The sequence below is a fragment of the Periplaneta americana genome, chromosome 8, assembly GCF_040183065.1.
Source record: "Periplaneta americana isolate PAMFEO1 chromosome 8, P.americana_PAMFEO1_priV1, whole genome shotgun sequence".
Classification (NCBI taxonomy): domain Eukaryota; kingdom Metazoa; phylum Arthropoda; class Insecta; order Blattodea; family Blattidae; genus Periplaneta; species Periplaneta americana.
The window spans coordinates 39,305,890-39,329,922 of NC_091124.1; the positions used below are offsets into that span (position 1 = coordinate 39,305,890).

Sequence of the window (24,033 nt, forward strand, 5' to 3'; positions counted from 1 at the left end):
TTTATTTAGTTTACATTTGATTACACATTACGAATATGATGAAAGCTCTTTAACATTAATTTTAATGACATTTTTATAAATTTCTCATAAAAAGGGTCAACAACTTAAAATAATTTGAGATAAACATGATTGATATCTTGTTGACCTGTGAGACACTTGTGAAATCAATATAACAAGTTTCAAATATGTTAGACTACACACGAAAGAAAGGAAGCTGTGGCTCCTGTTGTGAATATGAAATAACAACGTCTACTGTGTCTTACACTTTAAATAAATGTAGGTGCTTAGGAAAATATTTGAGGCTAAGAGGGATGAAGTTACAGGAAAATGGATAAAGTTACACACATTGTGTTCCTCATCTGACATAATTAGGAATATTAAATCCAGATGTTTGAAATAGACAGGGCATGTAGCACATATGGGCAAATCTATAAATGCATATAGAGTTAGTTGGAAGGTCGGCAGGAAAATGACCTTTGGGGAGGCCGGGACATAGATGGGAAGATAATGTAAAAATGGATTTGAGGGAGGTGGGATATGATGGTGGAGACTGGATTAATCTTGCTGAGGATGGGGACCAATGGCAGGCTTACATGAGGGGGCAATGAACCTCTGGGTACCTTAAAAGCCATAAGTAAGTAAGTATTTAATTTTTACGTGGTTGAAGGTGATTTATATGATGGATTCTGTTGTTCCAAAGATGTTCTGAAATGTGCAATCCCTGTAGAAGGTAATACTTGCCAGAAATAGTTTCAGGGCTCACTAGATTAAAATCAAACAATGTTGGAGTTACAAATTTAAAAAAAAAATGGTGAAATGTGTTGCAGTCATATCAGACAGCAAAGCTCATGCAAAGAGTGTTTTCTCTTATGAACAGTAAGTGAACAGATGTTCGAAACAGGAACATGACACATCTAATCAAATCAGAACTGCACATCACACTCAACTTCAACTATTCATGTAGGGAATTTTTACAATTTGTTTAGAACTATTACGCGAGGCAAAATGTCTCAAAATACTCTTAATTTATGCCTAAGTGTAGAATCAAGTTGTTTTTAGTACCGCTAACTGTATTGAATAATTTGTCAATTTTCTATGTGAAATATTGTAGACCATTTAGCAGTGGCGTAGCATGAAATTTTGAGCAGAGGAAGCTAACTCAAGTTGTCTTTCATGCAATATGAGAAAACGTATTACAAAAATACAGTCTTAAAATAAATAGTAGTCAATTTCAAGTCAGCAGTCGAAGATTAGTTGGAACATCGTAAGTAACACCAATAAGGCATGACCTCAAATGATACGTAGTAAAATATGATTCCACGGTTTACACATACCTCTTAACAAATAGACACGTATACGTATAACATTAGCTCACTCCCTGTCATACTTAGAGAAATCATAATATTAGTATCATTATGTAAGTATGCGTCTGTCTTTTGGTTGTGTCCTTCATTGAAAGCAAGGGAGTCGGTCATTTGTTTTTTAAATCACACTTTTGTTCGTAAGTCAGTCTTGATAATACAATTGTCCTAAAAAAATTCAAGTAAATTAGTGTCAGGAACTGTTATTTCGCTCATTATTTATTATATCAGCCACAATGCACACTAACACTCAGCTGAACACAACTGACGAAAAGGGATAACTCGGAAACTACTTATTTTAAATGTTAAAGCTAGCTTCTTGCGAGCCTTGCGACTAGGGTAGTTTAGTTAGAAAGGGATGGAAAATCTGCGGGGTGGATTACACAGAAGAAACCAGTCTGCTTGGAAGCTGGTGTGTGCAGGCTTCTTATTTACTGCTGCATCACAAATCATCCTGAGCTGCCACATCACAATATTTAATGCGTAAATATAAATTCTATTAAAATTAATAAATAATTTTCTCCATAAACTGCAGGTTTATTATGAAATTATTATTAACTGGGGAAGCTAAGCTTTTTGGCTTACATTGACGCTACGCCACTGCCATTTAGTCTCCTGTATTTTCTTCAAAAATAGTTGGCAACCCTACATCTGACTATTTAGTCAACTGTCTAGTTCACTTCAGCTGTAAATGTAGCTTTGGGACATGGCCTCATTTTCTGCTGTGAACTTAATACTCCAGGTAGTCTCTTAAGAAGCTGACACTTCCTCTTTCAAATCTCAGAAGCTTCTTTGAATTACTGGGACTGATATTCCTTCAGTTTTTGCATCTCTTTTCCTAACATAGGTAAAAGAACTGTCATATCCTTTACAATCTAAGAACAAACATTTAAGTCAGTTCTTTAATAAACTTTTAAAATATGTAACCTAAGTAATTATTGGATTAATTTCTTTGTATATGCATACAAAAAAGAGATCCTGTATAGTTAAGTTTTTTCTTTTTTTTTTTTTTTCTTTTAGCAGTCATCCTTAAAACCGATTAATTTATTTATTCATTTATAAAACTGTACAAATGGTGATTTACAATAAAATTAACACAGATGAATTTAAAATTCATGTAGATACATCCTGGAGATTTGATGTATCAATATGAAATTGATAGAAAATATTTACACAAATTTTGAAATAGTTACACGCGCTACAAACAATAATCCAGTCACCTGTCAGCGATTTTGAGCTTTGTTGTATTTTTCTTCCAGGTCATCATCATCATCATCATCATCGTTCACGAATTAGGCCTCTGTAGACCTGTTTCTGCCCCATCTAGCAGTCTTCTAAAAGATCTTCCTGGTCGACGATGTCCTCTAGGTGTATATTGCATCATAATTTTTGGGATTCTTGAATTTACCATTCTTCTTACATGATCTAGCCAATTTGATTTGTATCTGCTGATTTTTTCTTCTACTGACTCTACTTCTAATTGTTCTAAAATTTCTTCATTCCTTTTTTGGTGTAAAAGAGTATATCCTGCTGTCCTGAAAAATTTCATTTCCATTGCTTTGATTCTGTTCATGTCTTTTTTCTTTAATGTCCAAATCTCACTTCCTTATAAAAGGGAGGGTAATGCTAGTGTATTATATATTTTTATTCTTGTAGATTTTTGTACTAATTTAGCTTTTAATGTATTGTTTATTATTCCTAGAATTTGTATAAATTTGGTAATTTTCTTGTTCACATCTTTTTCATTTTGATAAGATATTTCTTCCAGGTATTTGAAGCAAAGTTCGGAATGCCTCTTTTTTTTTTTTCATGATCGACTTCTTTGCTCTGTGTATTACTTTTCTCAAAATGTACTGTTAGGTCAATAACAAAGCCTTGTTCTTCTTTCTGTTGATTGGAATGATGTCAGTAAATTTATTGAAACCTTTGATTGAGATAGAGGGTATTTCTTCATAGATTTCAAAATTTTCAAATTTCTTTAAGGCAATTGGCAATGTTACTCCTCACCATGTGGTGTCTATTATTTCTTAATAGTTCCCCTTTGGAACAGAAACCAAGAACATGAGGGAGAGTTTCATTCTCATTGCAGTGATGTCAACAGGGATCTTGCCTCCTCCCTGGGGAACAGGAATGACATTACAATTAATTTTTATGGCATTTATCCTTTTTTGATGGAAATCTAAATTTGATTTGGCCATTCGGTAAAGTTTGACATCCCTCTACCACGATTTGGCAAGTTTTTCCATATCTCAAACTACCCGGTACTGGTTTCACAACTTTTTTGAAAATTCCGTATGTTAGGCTGCTCATTAGGAGTAAAGCCGAGACTTCTTAAACTGACATTGATTTCCTGCTTGAAATTTCTTGTTCGTTTCAATAATGGGTTAACAATGGACTCTAACCGATTACAAATGTGATATGCCAAGGAGAGCTTCCCACGAGAATTTTTGTATTTTATTTTTTTTTTTTGCAATTAAATTTAGTATGGGTGCTGCTCTTTACTTCTGTTTTAGCTAAAAGATCTTGGTCATCTGTGTAAAGGATAGTGTCTGTTTTCTTATTTCTGTTGATTTGAATATGTGGAATATCTATGTAGTTGTGTGTTCTCCAGTTGTTAATCAAGGAGTTCCTATTTAATGAATAAAAATTGAGAATCCCTGTCTAACCCCGCAGTAAAAAGAATAATTATTCTTCTTGTGAGTATTTTTATATTCATTCATTAATAGTTTTCTGCTCAAGGGCAGGTCTTTCAATGCAAATCCAGCATTCTCCAAACTTCCCAATTATCTGTCATCCTCTTGATCTTTACATACGATTCATATTATCTTATTATCTGTCAGCTCATATCTTCTTCTGCAACGAACTTTTCTCCCGTTTATCATTCATTCGAGTACTGTACTTTCTTAAATAGGCAGTTTCTTCTTAGCCTGTCTCCCAGCCAATTTCTTTTTCTCTTCCTGATTAGTTTCAGCATTATTCTTTCTTCACTCACTCTTTATAGGACAGATTCAATTATCTTTATATTAAATAATTAAAATACAAAAAAAAGCATTAAATGCCAAAGTAAATCAACATTTTGCTAAGCACAAAACTCTCTTTTTACAATTAATTTAGGGGGTTGAAAGGATTATGTGCGGTCGTCTACGAAGGCGGTAAGGACGAAGTTGCAAGATTGACGGAGTCACCGAGGCCTCAGCGACACCAAGCTCCTCTTCACATATTATATCTAAAACCTTTGGGTTTCGACACTATTTAGACGAATTTAACTTAGAATATCAATACCAGCTTCCTATTTCTTAATTTTCCATAGCACTGATATGGACTTAGATACAAATATTCTTCCGTAAAGCGAAACGAAATCCACATTGCACTTATGGATCCTCAAGTCAGCCTCAGACATACTTCTCGTGTTGGCCAACAGATAGCTCTATGATTGGGCAAAGTTGTATTCCTCGCGCATCTTTTACACGCACTACAATGGCTGAGCAGTGCTGTGAAGTGTAGTTTGAATATAATATTGAAAAAAAATTATTGAGTTATTTAATTTATTGCATATATTTTAGTACAGATACATGTACACACAGCCTTACAAATGCTGAAAATATACGTTAACGTAAATCGATTATTATCGAAACGCTTATGGCTTCGATACTCCCAGAGAGCGCTATTTCTGCACTAAAATCAACGCCATCTTTATTAGCATGGTAGTGAAATAAAAATTGGTATTATTAAATCCGCTACAAAATGACAGATGCAGGCTTTTTTCGGGTAATGTTTATTCTTTATAGTAGTTAAATAACCGTAAATTAGTCTAACGTAGATATATTTAAAGTGCGAATCATAACAACAGAATTATACGTGATTAGGCCGTTCGAATCTTTACGGACCCACCGCATTCTTAAGAGCAGACAGGTTTTGCGGTACCACGATTGTACAACGACGCGTTGTTCTGGTTTAGGTAAATTGCTAATAAAGTGGTAGTATTAGTACGCTGAAATTATTTTGCACTTAAGGCAGTTACTTTGAAAGTTCATTTGCGCTTGTTAAGCCATATTAAGGCTTTCAGATTTAAGGAAAGAGGAAGAATACGACACACGGTCTAACCATGATGTATACTGTAAGTTAATTTTTTTATTTCTAGAAGTAAACTGATATCACTTACTGTAGCTTGTTTTAAGTGAATAACAAAACAAACGTTCATCTGTTATTAGTTGGTAGAATTTCAGTGTGCTGATAAGTTTAGCTTAGATGTAGTATATATATCGGAAATATGGGTCCATTATGTTTTTATGGTGAGAGTGTCAATGATCAGAATTTGTGAGCATATTTCCAAAGTGAGGTTTATATGTCAGTAGTTTTGCCATGTATATATGTTAACAGTGTAATTCTCAAACTGAAAACTACTTTTACTGAAATAAATTTAGTAAGTACAAAATGGAAGTAGGAAATTGTGGAAGTATCAATACTTTAAATTTTAATCACTGAGGAAACTGCTATAAACAGCCCAAATTCGTGGATATATTTTGTTATGCTCTCCTATCTGAAGAATATAAGTTGTAACACATAATCTGATAGGACTAATAGTAAAGTTGTGTTTAACGAAGCAGCGGCAGATTATGTTAGGTTAGGTTTGAATGTTGTTAGCCACAGTTGGTTTCAGGCCGTTGTTAAACATGCAGATGTGATACATGTGTAGGCCATAAAAGCCAACTTCTATCCCTGCATTTTTTTTCATAACAAATTTACTCTGTTGCCAAGTTTAATTATGTTTTTGTCAATATTTGATGTGTATTTGTTTTCTTGTGCCGGTGTTATTTTCTTGTAGAAAATGTGGGTAATTATTTATTTCTGTGCCAAATTGAACCTTGGTCAGTATGGCGGCCATCGTCGAGGATCAGTGACAGGTAAGGTTTGGTTTGTTCAGGTTTTTGGTTCGCCTTGCATGTTATACGTTTTTTTTGTAGGCATACCAAAACCTTAACAAACGAAACATAACCTGTCACTGATCTTGGATGATGTCCGCCATACTGACCAACCTATAATTTGGGACAGAAGTAAATACCGTAATCACATAAGTAGCCTATATAAATATTAGATTTTTTAGCTGGAGCAATATGATTTTTATTTTGTAAAAATTATAACCTGTGTTCATTTTTTAAGACATCATTTTTGACAATGTTGAACATAGAGATGTGCCCCTTTTTACACTTTCTCTAGATAAAACAATCTGACAAAAGTAATTAAAATTGGATAATAATAGGACGGATTAGAGACTGATGATCGAAGCTGGTAATATATGTGCAATTGTCTTGAAAACCGTATAATATTAAGAAAAATCGCAATTTTTTTTTATCACTAACCAACAAGATCCAGAAATAAACATTTTCGCATTAAAAATTACTTAAGAAACATTTCACTCTTCATTTACAGACAGCTTCTAAGAAAGGCATTAACAAACTGCATCAAACTCGAATTCTTGCGCACCAAACAAAAACTAAATGTCATATTCCCAGGTTTGTTTCATTCTCTTAGCTTTTTCAAATAAATCACTTGTGCATTGTTCGATTATCTGGATCTAAGTAATATCCCTCTGCACAAGTTGAACTTCAGACATTACACAAGCTAAAATTTTCTGCATAGAATGTTCTTTAATTCTTTAATATTATAGTTTTACACTTCATTTTGTAGAATGTTAATATGAGGTATGGTTGTAATAATAATACAGTAGTAGTAGTAATAATAATAATATTATTATTATTATTATTATTATTATTATTATTAAAAATTCTCTGATTGAGGTTCTGGCTGATATGTACATCTATTATTAGGCAGTAAGTACATCTCACTTGACGATGTGTGTCAGAGGAAGAACAATTGATCATCATCATCATCCTGTCAAGTACTAGCCCCAAAAGAACTGTTACGGCCTGAAAAAGCGATTTTTTTGCCATCTTTTCATAGGTCAACCAAGTGACCGTTTCCCATTTGGACGATACTTCATTATTGCCTTAGGGATCCTGAATGAAACCATTCTTGAGACGTGTTCCTTCCAGTTTAACTGATATCTGGAGGTATAGTCCAGTATTGATGACACATTAAGTTCTTGAAGTATATCTTCATTTTTCTTTTGATCCCATTTAGTGTAGCCAGCTGTTTGGCGCATGAATCTCATCTCGCAAGCTGTTAGTCTGCTTTCATCTTTTGTCCATTGTTCATATGCATCTAAAATCTGAGTAGTGTAATATGTAGCTAATCCGCAATGAATGCAATGGAGGGGGAAAGGAATTGGCCACCCTACCCCATTATTTCCTGGCCTAGTTGCCTCATAAGTGGTGCCATGTTGTTGGTATCATTTGTGAGGTTCGGACTGTCTTCGAATTAGTTGACTAAACAACAATAATTATAAAATTAATACTTACCGGTACTTACTTACTGGCTTTTAAGGAACCCGGAGGTTCATTGCCGCCCTCACATAAGCCCGCCATCGGTCCCTATCCTGAGCAAGATTAATCCATTCTCTATCATCATATCCCACCTCCCTTAAATCTATTTTTATATTATCTTCCCATCTACGTCTCGGCCTCCCTAGAGGTCTTTTTCCCTCCGGCTTCCCAACTAACACTCTATATTCATTTCTGGATTCCCCCATACGTGCTACATGCCCTGCCCATCTCAAACGTCTGGATTTAATGTCCCTAATTATGTCAGGTGAAGAATACAATGCATGCAGTTCTGTGTTGTGTAACTTTCTCCATTCACCTGTAACTTCATCCCTCTTAGCCCCAAATATTTTCCTGATAACCTTATTCTCAAACACCCTTAACTTAATGTTCTTCTCTCAATGCGAGAGTCCAAGTTTCACAACCATAAAGAACAACCGGTAATATAACTGTTTTATAAATTCTAACGTTACGATTTTTTGACAGCAGACTGGATGATAAAAGCTTCTCAACCGAATAATAACAGGCATTTCCCATATTTATTCTGTGTTTAATTTCCTCCTGAGTATCATTTATATTTGTTACTGTTGCTCCAAGATATTTGAACTTGTCCACCTCTTCGAAAGATAAATTTCCAATATTTATATTGCCATTTCGCACAATATTCCCGTCACGAGACATAATCATATACTTTGTCTTTTCGGAATTTACTTCCAAACCTATTTCTTTACTTGCTTCCAGTAAAATCCTCGTGTTTTCCCTAATCGTTTGTGGATTTTCTCCTAACATATTCACGTCATCCGCATAGACAAGCAACTGATGTAACCCATTCAATTCCAAACCCTCTCTGTTATCCTGGACTTTCCTAATGACATACTCTAGAGCGAAGTTAAAAAGTAAAGGTGATAGTGCATCTCCTTGCTTTAGCCCACAGTAAATTGGAAATGCATCTGACAGAAATTGACCTATACGAACTCTGCTGTACGTTTCACTGAGACACATTTTAATTAATCGAACTAGTTTCTTGGGAATACCAAATTCAATAAGAATATCATATAAAACTTCTCTTTTAACCGAGTCATATGCCTTTTTGAAATCTATGAATAACTGATGCACTGTACCCTTATACTCCCATTTTTTCTCCATTATCTGTCGAATACAAAATATCTGGTCAATAGTTGATCTATTATGCCTAAAACCACACTGATGATCCCCAATAATTTCATCTACATATGGTGTTAATCTTCTCAAAAGAATATTGGACAAAATTTTGTATGACGTCAACAAAAGTGATATTCCTCGAAAGTTACTACAGTTAGTCTTGTCCCCCTTCTTAAAGATAGGTACGATTATGGACTCCTTCCATTGTTCTGGTACAATTTCCTTTTCCCAAATAGCAAGTACAAGCTTATAAATTTCATTAGATAATGCGCTTCCACCCTCTTGTAATTATAAAATTAATAATAATAATAATAATAATAATAATCATCATCATCATCATCATCATTCCATGTATTAGACCTTGTAGTCTGTTACGGTTTTCATCCATAAATTTTTATGTCTTCCTGAGTTTCTGCAGTCTCCTGGAAAGTATGATAGAATTTGTTTTGGCAAGCGAGTATAGGGCATTCTGACATAATAATAATAATAATAATAATAATAATAATAACAACAATAATAATAATAATAATAATAATAATAATAATATAGTAAAACCTCGATTATCCATTGTAATGAAGGAGAGGGAAAAAGTGGTTAATAAAATAAGACAGTTACCCTAATCCATTCTGCTTTTTCTTACCTTACTTTTATGTTCTTTTAAAAAATGTCACTTTTTTTTTTTAACTTTACTACCAGCATTTTTTATATTCATTCTAATTCTCCGAAGTAAAAGTATGTCCAGGCATGAACTGTCGTCTTCTTTTTCGATAAACCTCGTGAGGGGCTCAGTTGATTTAAGTGCAGTTTATAGTGGAACACAATATTTAGGTCAGGCACTATCTCTTCTTTCGCCACATTATCGTCACTGTTACTCACATTATTTGTAGTCTCACATGTGGGGTCAACAATAATGTTATCAGCATTTCTGATTTCATGTCAGGCAAGTGCCAAGTATGTAACCAGCCATTGATCAACGTTTTCTTCATCCACATCAAAGAATTGGTCAATTTACTCCAACTAATGTATTTCTCTAATACTCTTCAACTGTTGCCATTCTCTTCAGACCATTGAAATTTGCAAGTTCCCCAGTTTCAAGGGTATTGTTTTTGTATTGGAATGTGAGGAGTAATTTGGAGTGTGAAATGCTGTGAATAGCAACACAGTGCGAAAGGATAGAGTAGTTGTTTGTACAAATTTCAATTTTGAAATTCAGGGATGGCTAATTCTGTGTTTTCCGTCATATACAGGGTGGAAGTGAAATAACCCTGCAGATTTTCAGAGTGAATAGCTCATGTTGTATGTAACAAAAAAAAATATACTATCATATTGGTGGAAAAAATAGTTTTTTCCTCAAATGTTTAACACCCTCTTATTCGGTAACTATTGCGAGTAGGATCGTAATTTTTTGTTCATACTTACTTACAAATGGCTTTTAAGGAGCCCGCAGGTTCATTGCCACCCTCACATAAGCCTGCCATCGGTCCCTATCCTGAACAAGATTAATCCACTCCCACCTCCCTCAAATCCATTTTAATATTATCCTCCCATCTACGTCTCGACTTTCCCAGAGGTCTTTTTCCCTCCGGCCTCCCGACTAACACTCTATAAGCATTTCTGGATTCACCCATACGTGCTACATGCTCTAGCCATCTCAAATGTCTGGATTTAATGTTCCTTATTATGTCAGGTGAAGAATACAATGCATACAGTCTTGCTTTGTGTAACTTTCTCCATTCTCCTGTAACTTCATCCCGCTTAGCCCCAAATATTTTCCTAAGAACCTTATTCTCAAACAGCCTTAATCTCTGTTCCTCTCTCAAAGTGAGAGTCCAAGTTTCACAACCATACAGAATTTTTTTGTTCATATTGATAGAAAATATAGTAAAAGATCATGTATCTCTCTGGTGTATAGTGTAAATTTAATTTAAAAATCACTAATTTCAAGCCACTGAACGATGTGAGCAGATTGCAACATCGTAGCCAGAGAGGGAGGTGGGATGTACAGTTCATCTAAGGAGACAGACTTGAGTTCATTGACCTCTTACATCTGTATTGCGAGAAGAGAGTGGTGGTTGTGATGTTGACAGACTGCTGAAACTTTCAACTTAATTTTCTAATTAACCATGCATTTAATTACAAAATGTTATGTAGGTTTTCTATTCATTTAAGTGTACCCTTCCTTCCTTTCAATCTGCAAGATTATTTCACTTCCCCCTATATTAGCCTTGTACAGAGTTTCTATATCTTTTATATCATCTCTGCACCTCCAAAATTCGCTATGTGTTTTAAAAAAAAATTTGCAGGACAGAGAAAGAATTGCCACTTTTAATTCCCTAAATTTTCAAAGCTATTTTCGGTATAATTTCATTGTCATATATACACTTTTAACTCTTATGTAATCATTGATTAACTTTGTAACTTCTTTACTATGTTAATATTAGGAATTTTACCTGTCTGACTAGTTTCGAGGTGTTGTTCTTCATTGTCCAAAGATGAACGCTGTAGAACAATATCAAATTTATAAACATACAAAAACACACCATCAGCACATCCTGAACACTTGAACTCAATTCCGAAACACACACCCTTTTCGACACAATTATGAACACACCTCATCACAGCAGGAAACCAGAAGATAGTGCGAGACCTCCACTAGGCTTTGGACAATGAGGGACAACACTTTGTTACTAGTCAACCAGGTAGAATTCCTCATATTAACACGGTAAAGAAGTTACAAGTTAATCAATGACAAAAAATATTGTGCTGATAACAAAACAATCCAGAATCTTGTTACTTATTTTTTTATTTTACAAAATATGCAGATTTGGTAGTTTATGCAACAAAATCCTGTAGATAAACTACAGTGTCTGTACAATTGTCTATTATATGCTGGAATGCCTCAAATATGCGAAAATATACACGATTTTCTTTGCATATTTGTCATCACAGACGTAACACGTATAAAAATATTTTTGCATGACTTTCAACTTTCCAGTAACAATATGTAGGAACATAAAATCCAGACGTTTGAGATGGGCAGGGCATGTAGCACGTATGGGCGAATCCAGAAATGCATATAGAGTATTAGTTGGGATGCTGAAGGGAAAAAGACCTTTGGGGAGGCCAAGACATAGATGGGAAGATAATATTAAAATGGATTTGAGGGAGGTGGGATATGATGGTAGAGACTGGATTAATCTTGCTCAGGATAGGGACCAATGGCGGGTTTATGTGAGGGTGGCAATGAACCTCCGGGTTCCTTAAAAGCCAGTAAGTAAGTAACAGTATGTATTTGTGTATGAATCCTAGCCTATATATTACACTGTTATTCGAGAAAGATTGGAGAGCATAATTTTCAGAAATAACCGAGATAATACAGTACAGAAACTTTCCACAATTCCCAAGCCTTCTACTCATTGCCTGAAATCAAAGTTTCTTATTATTGTGGTAAGGTTTGAGATATAATAATTGACACTTTTGAGAACAGAGGAGAGAGTACCTTTACTATGTCTTGCAAGAATAGCTCAAGAAAATAAGTTGCAGACAGGAAAATTCTTGGTAATACGTTACAAAGAATTGAATTGTTATGAAATGCATAAAGTTCATGAAATTGTTTTTCTTTGATTGTGATATAAATATGCTCATGTGTTTTGGTACGTCTTTTGTATATTGTGAACTATTCATCTTTAGAGGAACAACTGTAGGTTAGTCAATTAGCTTACAGCTCCTAAACAAAAGATACAAAGCTTTTTATCCTAGCCAGATAAATATTTTTGTTGTCCCTAATTGCTTGATTTGGGCTAGCATTCCATGCTGACACTTTTTTTTGCTTCTAAGTTATATACTGACATTTCCTTTTCAAGAAAAATATATACAGTTATATTTGCAAGTACCGGTACTGTTTTAATAAGATTAAGGCTGTACAGAGTCAACTGTAATTAATGTCAATTTAAGGGGGTTATTCTTTGAGATATTTCAAACAAAAAGGTTTAATACAATTTTTCTCGCTTTTGCTTCCTTTTCGAGATAAAAATTGTTTTGTATGAAATATTTCATAGCGTGTTTTGGGAAAGCCATTGATCTAATTCCCAATATGCTCAGACAATTTAAGAGAGTAGTGTATTATGATAATAAGTGAATGAAAAAATTTTAGTTTTGTCCTTTAGTTGTGTAGAAATTTGATCTGAACAACTATAACATTGTAAAATTCCTTTGCAGAACGAAAAGTTACATTTGTTCAGATCAAATTTCTGCACTTTTAAAGGTCAAAACTAAAATTTCTTCAATCATTTATTATCACCATACACTCCTCTCTTAAATTGATTGAGCATATTAGGAATTAAATCAACGACTTTCCCAAAACACCTTGCAAGATGTTTCATATAAAACAATTTTTATCTCGAAAAGAAGCAAAAATGAGCAAAATAAAATTGTATTAAACTTTTTGTTTGAAATATCTCAAAGAATACCTCCCTGAAATTAATGACATTACTTTCAGTTCGCCCTGTATACGAATCAGACAATACCCTTTCATTAATTGTGCTGAATATTTTTGTAATGATACCATGTTGGGCGGAATTGCTAGTGGCCAGTGCATTCAGTGTCATTGTTATATTAAAATCATCCCTGACATTTTGAGGTATATAAAATAGCAAAAAAGTATAAAATGAGCACCTCCTACTTTTTGTTGCTTTGTTGAAGTTTTAATTCACGTAATAAATAGTCTGATTTCAAGCTCACTAAACAAACAAAGGAATGCAGTGTGTCTATTTGTCTCAATTTTGTTATATAAATATGTGTTATGTTCATGTGTGTTTTTTATATGTACATAATTTCACTTTAAGACAGCATTTTTGTAACTTTGCTTTATAAACTCAAGCTTTCAATCCATTTTGAATCTTGCATACACCACTTTTAACACTTGAATATAATTAATTGATGAACTAGTGGACTTAACTCGTGTTAGACGTTTAACACGAGTAAGTCCACTAGTTCATCAATTAATTTCAAGCTTTTACATTTCCATTTAAAACACTGGTTGATGGTCTTTGGCACTCATTTATCTATTATTCAGTTACTATATTATTTTCTGTATGACCTTCATTTGAAGAAGAATGTTTAATGAAGAATTGTTGTACTATTAAGAGAATTAGTTCCGTAGTTGTAATCATTCAAAGTTGGGTTTGGAATGAAATTAAATATTGCTGCTAATATTTATCCTTTATGATTAATTCATTAATAGGTTAAAGGGTTTCGAATAGTAGTTTGGTTACAACCAGAATGGCTGAATAAAGCAGATTTGATTTTGTCCTTTGTCATTGTTGTAGTAACTTCCAATGAATGAAGTCTCTTAATATATACGAGTTTTTATATGACTGTTGTTCATATTTCAGGTTTTACATTTTTTTTCTTAACTGTGTTGCTTTAGCTTTTAATTGATTTTTGAATTCTTGGACTTTCTACAGTAATTGGTGTATGCCTGGAAACAGGTTTTGCTGAATGGAGCACCAATCAACCAGTAACATGGGCAAATAACAGGTTGTTTAGCAGTGATTCAATGCATAAACTTTCAGCATTAAAATCTTGCGACTTAAACATTATATTGGCTTATCTTGTAATAAGTACTGGAAATATAGCATACTTTTTGTATGATTTTTTTCATAATATACTTTTTATAAATGAAGATTTGCTGTTCTGGTGTGTACTTCATTGCCATGAACTAAACTAAACTGAATGCGGAAGTCAGCTGTATAGGCTATGATGCTTTAACATTGACGTCCCTTTGGCCTATGTTATCTGTCCATGCTACACAACAAAAACCTTTCCATGCTCAATACAGTGGAAATGTACACACTATTTCTTCAATAGTCGCATTCAGTCTATAACAGTAAAAGATCAGTGGCATTTAGTTGAGCGAAACCTGTTTCTTGGCAAATGCTGTGCAATGGAAATTAAGTCCATTTGCATTGTAATTAACACTTGAGGTACATAGAATAGTAAGAAAATATTTCAGTAAGTCATGAATAGAGCATGGATTTTTATGTGATATTGGTTATTAAAACTGGCTCCCAAGTTATTTCACCAATTTTTGTTTTAAATTACAAGACACAAAGACATAGGCCTATTATTCTTCTGTCACATGTCAGACATCTCCTCTACCACATCTCTTAATGTTAATAAAGTACTGTATATACTTATTTGGACTGTATTCTGCAGAAAGAAACCAAACCACAAAAAAAAGTAATGTCTAAATAATTAAATAATTTCAAGGATTCATATTTTGATCAAAGATACATTCTACAATATGCTTTTGGTTAAAGCAATAAGTGTGAAGTTATATTTGTAAGTTTGTTGTTTACGTTAAAGTCCCAAGTGTATTTTTCTCAGTTCAGATATCATGTGAATTGATTCTTTTCTGCAAGATGTGGTTCAGTTGACTTATTTTCTTAACTCTCTTTTCTTATCTTAGTTTGAGATATTGAGAAAAATGTCATGAAAGAGGAATATCTTGAATTTCAAAAACAATCTTCATGCATTCATAGTTTTCATTGATTCTAGTTCACGTTAACACGTTCAAAAACTTAAAATTGTGTTAGTAGACACGTTAAAAGTGTTAAAATTTAAAATAGGTTATATACCTTAGACAGACAGCCTGTTTCGATGCTGGTGCTGTGTCATCTTCAGTGTTCTGCTACTACGAACAGGACATGAATGACAAAAAAAAAAAAAAACTTAAAATTGTATTAGTGACACGTTAAGTGTTAAAATTTAAAATAGGTTATGTATCTTAGACAGACGGCCTGTTTCGACACCGGTGCTGCATCATCTTCAGTGTCCTACGAACTACTGTTCATAGTTTTCTGCCCAAGGGCAGGTCTTTCACTGAAAACCCAGCATTCTCCAATCTTTGATATTTTCTGCCTTTCTCTTAGTCTCCGCACATGATCCATATATCTGTTTTACACAATTGAAATTTCCTTTCACCAGTATGTAGCTGCTGGTGTGTTCAATTTGGAATGTTTGTTAAAGTATTGATTACTTTAGAACTAATTACATTGTCTTTACGAATTGATAACATAACTGAGAGCTCAAATTTGCAGTTTAATGTTAATGTAATAATGTTAAATTTGAATATATGATAAATCTCTAGAATTCACAAAGATTTTATGCTTCTTAAATTTCTAGGTTAGAAGGTATAACAAATTTACATAAAAATCCAGATTCTAGTCATGAGTAAGAAAAGTGTTTTTCACAGCTGTTCCATCACTTGATTAATGTATTAAACCTAGCACAATCTACTGTTATTACATATGTTGTCACATTCATCATGTGTTGTTCAGGTAGCAATGTGAAAAAATAATTGCTAACTTCATCTACCTTCATTTTAAAGATGCCCAGAATGCTTTTCACAGAATGAATACTTTTGTGACTAACTTATAGGCTATTTTGGAAAATTGGTTGTGAGTGTTTTACGAGGATTATTTTAAGATTGCATAGGTGATGTAATAATCAAGAGTTCACCAATTGTAAGGGAAGATCCTGATTCTTTGTATCTTGTCATATTTTGCATCACAGAGCAGTTCGAGTTCAAAATGGCATAAAATTAGGCATCAGGTACATTCTTTAGAATCATTTTAAAACAAATGCATAATAGTCCTATTGGTTGAATGTCCATTGCCCTCTTTTATTGAGCATCTGAATTCACTTATTAATAGTAACAAAAAATCTTCTACACTTGAGAATCAAAATCTTTTATGAACATGTACAGATTTGACAATAAGTAGTATTATAATACAGTATGGTCGTATTTTTCTGGACAAATCTTCATTAGTGCAACGAGAAGTACTTCCAAGAAATTTTAAGAATTCACTAGTTTTGTCTGGAAAATTATCTTAAATAACTAGAAAATAATATTAATAATAGGAATAAAAGACTTGATTTGTGCTGAATAGTTTAAAATAACATATCTTCATTTTGGATTTATATAACAATGGGAGACATCCTTTAGGGCCGTATTCATAAACGAGACTTTGGATGAAGACTTCTCAAAGTCGAATTTCGTAGTAAAGTTTAACTTTGTTGAAAGTCCTATTCATACACAATACTTCTGAGACTTTGACTTTGACTTCGGTAAGTTGAGATTTGACGATCTTGTTCTAATGTTGGCAATCACAATCACTGCTTTCTAAACGAATTAAATTAACAGATAGTTGAAATAGAGTAGGCATTGCCACAATAAAAGCCATCTTCTGAGACACAAACCAATGAAACAATTGACTGTCGGTACATTTAAGCGATTGTTAGCCATTCTTGCAGCTTTACATAATAATTATTCGTGGGCTTAGTGTGGAACTCACGTAAGTAAAAGAATTGATATTTTTAGATCTTTACACCAATTGATAATAATTCGTTCTTCTACTTGGTCACAAAAAATCTTAACTCAGTTTCGAACAGTCTTGTATTCGTATATAATACAATAAAATTCCTAACTACAAAACAATGTTGGTATAGTTAATCTGAAATAGTATTGCCTGCCAAGAATTTTGTTGTGAATAAAACATCGATTGTAGTTAGGTTAGGTTCACATTAAGCCTTCGAATTATTTCATTATAAAATAATTTTATTCTGAAAATAAGGAAGATAAGAAGATGCCACTAATGACAGACTACTTAAAAATTAACTGAAATCAATATTCAGAAAACATTATTATGACAATTGCAGGATTAAAAATTAACTGCATATCCAACTGTATAACATAATTATCCTCTATATAGAATTAAACAGTCAAATCATTATTAAGCCATCAGTTACCTGTAGCGTAAATTTGCGATGAAATAAATTCAAATATTGGTGGAACAGATAATCCTCTTTGATTTTTATTCATCAGTGAATGTTGAAACATGACGAAGATATCTAATATGGTCTGTTTATTAAATCTGTACCTTGATATGAATTTATTATCTATATCTAATAATACGCTAAGGAACATGAACAGGTTTGATGCCCTCAATATTCTCGGAAAATTCAACAGTTTTCCAAATATCAGCCATTTTCCTTATGTCCACGAACGAAAGTCAAAGTCAAAGTCTAGATTTTCGGCGACTTCGAAGTAAAGTCACGATTGAAGTTTACTTTTGTCAAAGTGTCGACTGTGAATAGGAAAATGGTGACTTTGTACTTTCCAAAGTCAACTTTGGTCCAAAGTCTTGTCTATGAATACGACCCTTAGTAGGTGAAGAGTCATATTGAAACAAAAGTGACCTGGTATAGAATTCTTGGTGAAAGATGTTTTACATGTTAAATTCAGTTTCAGATCTTTCAGTTTAAATCCGTTTTTATAGTCATTTGTTCAAAAATGAAGAAGTCTTAACTTCATAAATAGGAAAATATTCAGTAATACGAAAGTGGAATTAGAGTAGGGATTATGTTAAGATACATTTGAATAGCTTTATACAGAGTGTAACTGAATGACTTTTCAAAATTTAGGGAGATATGATGGGTGATATGGTGAAGATTTTTCACCAAGGAATCCATGACTGGAAATGAGAATTGGAGTATCTACAGCACTGTGATGTTGCTTTTCTTGTTCTTGTTACGGCGAACATTATACACATTCAGTAATGTTAAATAAGACATCAGAGTAGTTTGAAGAACTTTATTAACTGTCACATTTACAATAAATGTTCAAAGTGACGACCGTCAACTTTGTTACATAGTGTGCAATGACAAACCATGTTTTGTCTTACTCTCTGAAAGATCCCACATTTCGCTCTTATGGTATCGAACACTGTACTGTTTCTATTGGTGTTGTGTACACAATAGTCTTCACATAACCGCATAGGAAAATGTCAGGAGGAGTGAGGTTAGAAGAGTGCACAGCCCAAGGGACTGAGCATCCCCTTCCAATTGAAGAGTATAGGGGAAAATAATCATAGCCACAATTCTCTTAGGGCCCGTGATGTCATCTTGTAATTCAGCTGTCCCTAATGAAAAAGTAGGAAGGGTTGACTGTATCCATGGTGATAATTCTCCTTTACCAATTTTGATAAGAAAAACACTAAAAGTAATATACTGAATTAGATAACATGACCCTTTTGAGAATTGTGACTTCGATTGTTTTTCCCTGTATTCTTCAGTTACTCCCTGCCTGAAGATAGTGTGAGATATGTGGGCCAGAATATCGAAGTGCTATGGACCCTCCATTTTTCATTTCTGGTCATGTGTTCCTCAGTGAAAAATGTTCACCATATTACCCTATACATCCCCCAAATTTTGAAAAAGTCATTCAGTTACACCCTGTAGCTTATAAGTTTTCAATCACTGTATTACAATTTTCTTTAAGTTCGATTTTTTCAGAGAAAACTATGTGAGGGTTACATGGTTCTTGCACTGAATTGATCACCCTTGGTGAATTACCGTATTTGACACCTCTGCATGTGCCATTATGAACACCAATAACTGTGCAATGTAAAATATGTTAAGAAATGGATCAGAAAATACTAGACTACAACTGATGAAACACTTGTATATATTGCATCATCTAAGCTAAGCAAGAATGGTGCATTATTCTTAAAAAAATACCCTAGCAAATGTTTAATTTTGATTTTATTTTAATGTTGTCGACTCCCGATAATTTGCACTAATTAGGTTAATGCATGAACTTATGCGAAATATCGAAAATCGCGATTTTTTAAATTATTATTTAAAGTCCATTAAAAGTTACTCTGATGGGTTTAATTACTAAAATACACTTCAGAATCAAGTGCAAAATGTGAAACATTGCAAAAAATTTTAAACATTATAATGTTATACAAGATTAACTCGCGATATGACCAAAGATGTTAAAGCGAGTATAAATAACAGCGAGTGGAAAAAAAACAAAATGTTGTATTGTACTGCAGTGGGATAGAATCTTAAAACAAGAAACACAAATTTTACAAAGTATCATCATAAAACACTACTTTAACAGAAATAATGTAATCTTATTTTGTTTCTTAAAGGATTGTTCATTTTTTCTGATTTTACATCGCAAATTTCTTAAGCGAAAGCACAAATCGATTAAAAATGGAAATAAAAACGATACTAGCCACCAGTGTAGCTCAGTTGGCTAAGGCACTTGCCTGCTGATCTGGAGTTGCGTTTGGGCATAGTTTCGATTCCTGCTTGGGCTGATTACTTGTTGGGATTTTTCCCATGTTTCCCCATCAGTATGCAAATGTTAGGTAATCTATGGTGAATCCTCGGCCTCATCTCGCCAAATATCATCTTGCCATCACCAATCTCATCAACAGTAAATAACCGAGTAGTTGATACAGTGTCGTTAAATAACCAACTAAAAAGCTATACTTCGCCCTCCCTCTCCCTCCCAAAAGGATCTAGAATTACCCTCAAAGTAATTTAACTGTACGCAAATTATCGGGAGTCGACTGTTTAGCACCTTCTTGGCACCTATATTTATGACTTGATTTTGCTCATATTATTAATTACAAATTAATATTTCATAATTTGGGATATTGAGTTTTGTATTTTGTTGAAAATGTGTTCAGTAATTTTTGTAGACTGCTCAGAATAATTACAGGAATACTTGCTTAGTGGCATTTTAGTGTATTGACAAAATTAATTACCATATTTGTTTTTCTTTACATGGTGTTAAGTAGTGTCAAAAATAATGTATTAATTAATTTCCAAATATTCACGTTTGTTCAATAAAAGTGTTTAAGTAATCCATAGTGTTCCTCGAATTGTTTTGAGCAGTGTATAATCTGTTTTATTGTGCTTAATTGTGTTCACTTGCATTCTTGAACTAGATTTCAATATCTGGCCAGCATATAGCAGGTGATGTTTGTTGTGTTATTCACTGTTTATGTAAGTTTCTTCTAAAACAGAAATTCTTTACAAATGCCACATCTCGCATGGTCCATTGTGTTCTGTAGCTTTGTAACATAGGACAGTAAATTATAACAACTGCGTTTCACAATGCAGACTTAAAGTGTATTTACAATAAATAATCGAAATAATACTGTCTTTCTGTATGCATCTTTAAATTGCTCCTTGAAACCCGGTGGGTTCTGCAATAAAATTTTAATTTCTGTAGGGTAGATCACTTTTGGCTGGTTTCACCTATTTCCTACAGATTTCCTCCTCGGCAAAAGTCAAATTAATAACTGTCACATTTCTAATGTCTTGTTAGATTGAGTCGTTTCACTGGCAAATAATTATATAGGTACCTACCCATTAGTATGACATTCCCTTAATTTATGTATAGAATATTTAAGGCCACACATCTTTTCTGAAAGTAAAGGTTACGAATTTTAGGAGTATTGTCCAGTTATACCAGCAGGTAATATTAGCTTCAAGATTACGAAATTAAAGCTTGAGTAAAGGATTATCAAAAAATTGAGTACCCTCAGACATCAGTAGATAGTGCTTACTCAGCTGGCAAGGAATATTGAGTGCACAAGGTTGTTTTCTGTGTTATGTAGCATGATTGCGATTGACTAAGGATGATAGCTGAAGTAGTCTTGCCAAAAATGTGACACTGATTCTTAATGTAATGTTTCAAGTAAGTTTTCACTTTCTCACACTTAATATGGGCTAAATTTTTGTTTATTTAATGTACAGATCTAGCTATATGCACAGTTTGAGGATAGCTTTTAATATGAGCTTATTAACATTTCCCTTACAAGAATTGTATACATATGAAACATATTTATTGATGTGATTAATTTTTGGCAATAAATGTTACTATGAATATGAAAATGTTACAAAATACTGATAAAGAGAATTCATAAAGGATATTATTTTAAGCTTAAGGGTAGACATTGACAAATTTAATTGAAGATTATAAATAAATATTTTTATTAGAAGGATTGATGGAAAACATCATCAGATACAAAGCACTTACACAGCAAAAGTAGTGTTACAATTAATATCAATTTGAAATGAAACTATTACTTAAAATCTTTAAAAAAATCAATTTTAGTTCATGTATTTTGTAGACGTTCCAAGTATATGAACATTATCTGTTATATTACTAAAAAAAACTTACGAAGTTTGTGTAATAGCTTCTAAATACACCCTTTGGTTTAATAGTATATTCAAGTGACCAACCGTAATAATACTTCAGTGATTTGATGTTAGTCATATGATGGATCAAAATATCACATTCAATTTGATATTGTTTGGCTGATGTCAGAGGTTATAAACGTTGATGAAGTAAAAAATAAGCTCCTTGACGGCTTTTAAACATTTGAGATTTGTGAGCTTCTCTGTTGTTGATGAATCTTTATCTTTAAGCTTACCCAGTAGATAAAAATCACAGAAATTCAAGAGAGGGATTTTGGAGGTCACAAACCATGATTTGAAGTGTTATCACCAAAGTCTTTTTTTACGAACTGTAATAATTGAGTGCTCTCCAGAGAGCAGTAGTGTTACACTGCTAACTAATTTTTTCCTTCCAACAATGTGGCAAAGAAAATTAATCAGTGCATAATGTAAACAATGTAAGAAACCACATTTATGCAAGTGGTACAGCACAATTCACAAAACAAGGAAGTCCAGTACAATTTCGTTCTGTATTACATTTTAATTATCATCTTCCAGGCAAATTTTAGGCTCTGTGCCCTGTTACAATCTGGATCCAGCTGTCTGCTGGTCGACCAGTTGATCATCTACTTCTTTTATGGCAGTGATGTAGTCATTTTTGGATAGTCACATGGTCCAATCCATTAACATGGCTTATCAGATTCTTTCTTTGTGTTTGCATGTAGTTTGACAGGTTTCATTTTTAGTTCTTTCATTATTGCATCATTTCTTTTATGGTCCCATTCTATATAACCTGCACTATACCTCATAAATTTCATTCCCACTGTTAGACATATTTAATTCTTTATACATCTTGATTACACAACTTTTAACACTGTATCACTTCAGTATATGTATGGTAAGACTTTCCTGTGTTAAATTTCAACGTACCTGGTTTACATGTTTCGACCTATTTATGGGTCATCTTCAGAACTGGTCGTTGTTGGTCTTGGCGCCACTTGCTCTGTTTCCTGTGAGGGTGTGTTCCTGTGGTATAGTGTAGAGTCAAAGAGTGTGTGTGTTTTGAAGTTGAGTTGTGTGTTGAGAATTTCGTTGGGGTGTGTTTTCGTGTGTTTGTATATTTCATATTGTTCTAGTGTGTTTAGTTTCTGGCTTTTTGGTTGGATGTGTAGTATTTCCATGTCTGTGTTGATGTCTAACACTATACAAAAACATCTCAACACACAAACAACACAAACAAACAAATACAACCACACAGGCGTATACAAACTCAAATGTAACACCTACAACAACTTCTACATAGGATAGACAGGCAGATCGTTTCAAACACGTTATAAAGAACACATCACAGCCATAACAAAATTATAAAACACCTCCACTTATGCAGAACACATCACAAATGCTAATCACACCCACAGAGTCATCAACACAGATATGGAAATACTACACATCCAACCAAAAAGCCAGGAACTAAACACACTAGAATAATATGAAATACACAAACACACAAAAACACATCCCAACGAAATTCTCAACACACAACTCAACTTCAAAACACACACACTCTTTGACTCTACACTATACCACAGGAACACACCCTCACAGGAAACAGAACAAGTGGCGCCAAAACCAACAACGACCAGTTCTGAAGATGACCCATAAATAGGTTGAAACATGTAAACGAGGTACGTTGAAATTTAACACAGGAAAGTCTTACCATACATATATCGATTTAATTCTTTCTTCTAATTGCCATGTAATAATATTAAAATGGATTTGAGGGAGGTGGGATATGATGATAGAGACTGGATTACTCTTGCTCAGGATAGGGACCAATGGCGGGCTTATGTGAGGGCGGCAATGAACCTGCGGGTTCCTTAAAACCCAGTAAGTAAATTGCCATGTAAACAGGTCTAAAGGCATTAAAGTAGCAGCCCTACCACTACACTTCCATTTGGTCAGCAACCAACTGAGAAGACATTGGTCTTTAATTGTACTTAATGTAATAAAATATGTTTGTAGTATGG

At 33.5% G+C, this 24,033-nt stretch overlaps 1 protein-coding gene and 1 long non-coding RNA gene across 4 annotated transcripts in view; one reads left to right on the forward strand and one right to left on the reverse strand.

The window, feature by feature from the left end:
- Positions 1–24,033, reverse strand: part of LOC138704671 (uncharacterized) — a 464,077-nt gene that overhangs the window by 138,899 nt on the left and 301,145 nt on the right. The gene's annotated exons all lie outside the window — the stretch shown is intronic.
- Srrm1 (Serine-arginine repetitive matrix 1) overlaps positions 4,976–24,033 on the forward strand; it is a 143,580-nt gene continuing 124,522 nt past the window's right edge. For 2 of the 3 annotated variants that reach the window (XM_069832759.1, XM_069832761.1), the window contains exon 1: positions 4,976–5,129. In XM_069832759.1, coding sequence (XP_069688860.1) covers positions 5,106–5,129 — 24 coding nt within the window. In that variant the 5' untranslated portion in view covers positions 4,976–5,105. Of the gene's footprint in view, positions 5,479–24,033 lie in introns of all 3 variants that reach the window. The other variant, XM_069832760.1, reaches the window with a different exon arrangement.